This window comes from Rhagoletis zephyria, unplaced genomic scaffold (assembly GCF_001687245.7).
Source record: "Rhagoletis zephyria isolate East Lansing unplaced genomic scaffold, Rhagoletis_zephyria_1.1 Rzeph_scaffold_10957, whole genome shotgun sequence".
Lineage (NCBI taxonomy): Eukaryota > Metazoa > Arthropoda > Insecta > Diptera > Tephritidae > Rhagoletis > Rhagoletis zephyria.
The window spans coordinates 1-4,469 of record NW_016168034.1 but is presented as its reverse complement, the minus strand read 5'-3'; the positions used below and the strand labels follow the sequence as shown (position 1 = coordinate 4,469).

The 4,469-nt window shown below is 39.9% G+C and overlaps 1 protein-coding gene across 1 annotated transcript; it reads left to right on the top strand.

The window, feature by feature from the left end:
- The first annotated feature begins 491 nt into the window (after nucleotides 1-491).
- Nucleotides 492-2,616, top strand: LOC108376783 (uncharacterized). Its single transcript, XM_017633026.1, has 2 exons — nucleotides 492-1,521; nucleotides 2,138-2,616. The coding sequence occupies exons 1-2, from the start codon at nucleotides 492-494 to the stop codon at nucleotides 2,614-2,616; spliced, it is 1,509 nt and encodes a 502-aa protein (XP_017488515.1).
- Nucleotides 2,617-4,469: the final 1,853 nt, after the last annotated feature.

Genomic DNA, 4,469 nt, shown 5'->3' with positions numbered 1-4,469 from the left:
AACAATTTTGATTTTCAGCGAGCACGCTCGTCGTTTGTAGCGTGGTTTGCGAGCATCGCATTGGAAACAAAAACAACAACAACATTTTGTGTTGATACTTGAAGTGTGCACATCGGCGGATAAATGCATCCAAGCCATGTTAGTTAAGCTTGGCAACCTTGCAAGTGTGTGCACGTACGTTTTTTGGCTCCGCGAAGTTTTCAAACTATCTGCGCGTTTACTAAGTGTACAGCAACATTAATTGTGATAATATACACATTAACTTATTGCGAAAGCAGATTTAAATAAATGTCAAAGTGAAATTGAAGCTTCAGTTTTATTTAATTATATCATTGGTTTGGCCGAACTGCATTGGGCCATAAAACGGCGAATAGACTTGTAACAAGCGGAATTAAAAGCTTGTGTACCAAAAGCAAGAACAAATACATGCTAAAGTGAATATACACATATACACATACACACTTAAATAAAATAAAATAAAATAAACTAAAATGTCGGATAATGACAAGTGTGTAACATGCAAATCGCTGATTCGTGGCGGGTCGGGTTTGCGATGTGAGGGCGTTTGTGGAAAATTATTTCACTCAGCAACAAAATGCTCTGGTTTGGATGGCTACAAGGCGACAATTATTGGAACGCATCCTATGGTTAAATTTATTTGCCCGGAGTGCATCATTTATATACAAAATGTTGATCTTCTTTTGCGGGACATCACGGAGAACGTTAAGAAAAACAATATGTACCTGAAAGAGTATAAAGACGAATTTGAGGAAGCATTGAAAGTGAATAGGAAGGAGGTGAAGCAATTAATACGTTCTATGGATGAGAAATTCAGCGAGAAACTGGCGAACATAAAATTGCACCAAGAGCTATTCGTTAGAAAGTCAGAAGTACTAACAACAACAATAGCGAAAGTGAGAGTGCTTGCTGAAGATCTGACAAAACAGACTGAAAATTTTCGGAGTGTAAATGAAAAGCTCTGCAGTGAAATTAAATCGTTAGCAAAGGATAAGAACAAGTATGCCGCTGGTTTCTCATCACATAATACTGCTGGTAACCAATCACCAAATGCTGGAGAATGCGAAAACACAACTAATATTGTGATTTTGTCTTCTGATGCTGATTGCGACGCAGGTGATGTTGCTGCTGGTGCTGTTGCTACCAATGCTAAGGGGCATAAAACTAAGGTCGGCCTGATTCCCGCGCGTTCTGAAGTTAAGAAACCCGATAAACTGCCCATTGCTGGTAATGTGCATTCGCCTCGCTCGACACCTGCTGCTGCTGCTGGGGACGTTGCGGGTGGTGCTGATGCACGAACATACCCGGCTATTGTTGGTACCAGTGGCGGTGCGCACTCTTGTGGGTCTGGTGCTGTTACACCTGCTGCTGCTTCTGGAGACGTTGCTGGTGGTGCTGATGCACGAACTTATGCTACTATGGCTGGTACCAGTGGCGGTGCCCATTCTCCTGGGATCAACTTGCCGGATAATTCTGCTACTGCCTTGGCGGCGCTGCCTAGACCTCGCAAAACATTCAGTATTGTTGGCTGCAACTCCTGTTCAGATTTAGGGGTTGCTCGAATGAAATGGCTTCATCTTTCTTCGTTCCAGTCTACTGTATTGCCTGATAATATTATCGACTATGTCGTACAGCACGTGGGCATTAATAGGAAACAGCTTGTTTGGGTGACTTCCAAAACGTATCAATACAATGTTTGGGTATTATTATACTGCGGTATTCAAACTGTTTGTATATGCAGAGGTGCGACACATTGCAACCATATGCATTGCATATTTTAAATATTCAATATAGCAATGACAAATTTTTCTGAATTTTCCATTTTTAAAACACCAATGGTAACCAATAATAAACGAAGCATCAACTTTGTTTCTGATGCGCTGATTGCTCTAGCGATGCGTTTTGGTAACTTTTCGGAGGTGTTTTGGAACAGTATACATGGTCAATATTTTGTAGTTGGCGTTATGGAACATTATACTTTGTACGTATGCAAAGCAATTAACGTTTTGGAAGTCAGCCTTTGCTACAAATTAATTAAAAAAGATGCTCCCGAAAACGCTGTCAAATGGGTGAATTTCAAATTTGGAATTTCGTCTGCACTGTTCGCTAAGCTGCTTTCCTCTGATTTGTGGCCGGCTGGCGTTAATGTTCGCCCGTTCCGTTTTTTCCCCAAGGAGGGCCGTAAGGAACACAGTTAGCACCACTACGCCACAAGCTAATTCAGATATGCTTAAGAATTGTAATAATTTAAGAATATATTTTCAAAATATCTCCGGATTAAGAACCAAATCTGATCTGGTTATGTCATTCAGCTCCCAACAGGACTTCGATATTTTCTTTATTGTTGAAACATGGCTTACTTCCGATTTTTTCGATGCGGAATTTTTCGACCCCATGCTCTTTGTTGTCTTCCGGAAAGATAGAGATGCTGCTAAGACTGGTCGCTCCAGGGGCGGAGGCGTCTTGATTGCAGTGAATCGAAAATTCCGCGCTTCATTGATCAACCTGAATAACACTGACTCACTACTGGATCAGCTTTTCGTTCGTGTTGACGGGTCATCAACTTATGGTTCTTTGTTGTATCTATCATTCTTGTAGACGTGCTGTAAAGATTGGGTACTTCGAACCCAATAAACACCAAAAAAATAGCTCTGATCCAGTACTCCATGAACTTACAGGATTTTACACGAACTTGCAGGAAGTTGCAGGAAAAATGTTCCCGTACTCTAAAATCCTCCAAAATCCTGTAAATGAGAGCGAAATTTGGAGAGTTGTGTAGAGAATGAAGTTGCAAGATTTTACCCGAACTTTTTCTTCTGGTAAAATTATGAGAAGTGTCAAGCAATCACTGGCTGACGTTTTTACAGGAAAAATGGTTTTTTCTTCCCGTACTTTTTGTTGTTACTCACTTTTTATTCTCACTTCAGAGAATAAGTTTGCTGTTTGACAGTTTTACATGATTTTTCACGAAAAGTATTGGATCAGGGCTAATATTTCTCCAACCTTGGAGAAATTCATAGTTCTCAAGTTGATATCCAACATCATTCTCCAACTCTTCTCTAACCGACGCGCAGATACGTAAAAAGTGATAGAGAAACGAATTTTTAATTATCAAGTGAAAATCGAAAGCTTTATAAAGAGGAAAATTACCAACAAAAAGTAAATAATCTTCAAAGTATCCTCAAATAATCTGGAAAGAAAATAAAGCGCGAAGTGAATTAAGTGGCAAAATTACTGTCGGACTGTATACTGAAGTGAATTATTGTAATACGATATTGATTAACTACATAATACAAAAGGAGTAATAAAATGAAAAATTAATATTTAAATTCACCTATGTATGTCGTTTCAATCAAAAAGGTATAAGGTATTTTACAATTTCAATGATATGTTTGAGACCAATTGGAGAATTACATTGGAGTTCAAGTTGAGAACTAGGAATTTCTCGACTTGAGAAACAGTCCTTTTTTCTTACAAAGAAAAATGCCCTTTTTGTTGAGAACGCTATGATCCTCCACCTGAGGTACTGTTGAGAAACAACGTTGGAGATTTGAGAATTACCTTAGTTCTCAACTTAACCTCAAGTTGAGCTCAAACCTAAATGTTTATTGGGTCGAGTCAGGGGGTGTACCCGTAAAGGTAAGATCGCACTAAGCGACGCGACACTGCAGCGGCACTACGCGACACGGCGCGACACTTTTTGGTATATCGCACTGAAACTGCAGCGGCGCGACACTTCGCTGCAAATTTTTTAATTTATTTGTGTCAAAACGTTCAAACAAGATGGATGCCAGAGATGCTGATGTAATGTTAATGCCTTTTATTTTTATTTTCCTTGGCGAATTCTTCTCAAATATTATGTTTCTTTACATACAATTTTCTTTTTGAATGAAATGCATGTGAATATTGACTCAAAATTGGAAACTCCAATTACTTCAAGTTAAAAATATAGTACGAAATGTTATGTCGTTCCACTAGATATACCGCACTATGCGGTACCGGAACTGCGCGACACCACGCGGCGCGACATATTTGCCTAGTTGGTCAACTTTGCCGCGCAGCCTCGCGTCGCGTAGCTCCGCTGCAGTGTAGTGTGGTATGCTCCATAAGAATACATGCAAAGAATATTTTGCCGCGCTGTGTAGTGTCGTGTCGCGTTTATAGGGCGGCTCACGAGCATGCTCGCAAAAAATCAAACAATTTTGATTTTCAGCGAGCACGCTCGTCGTTTGTAGCGTGGTTTGCGAGCATCGCATTGGAAACAAAAACAACAACAACATTTTGTGTTGATACTTGAAGTGTGCACATCGGCGGATAAATGCATCCAAGCCATGTTAGTTAAGCTTGGCAACCTTGCAAGTGTGTGCACGTACGTTTTTTGGCTCCGCGAAGTTTTCAAACTATCTGCGCGTTTACTAAGTGTACAGCAACATTAATTGTGATAATATACA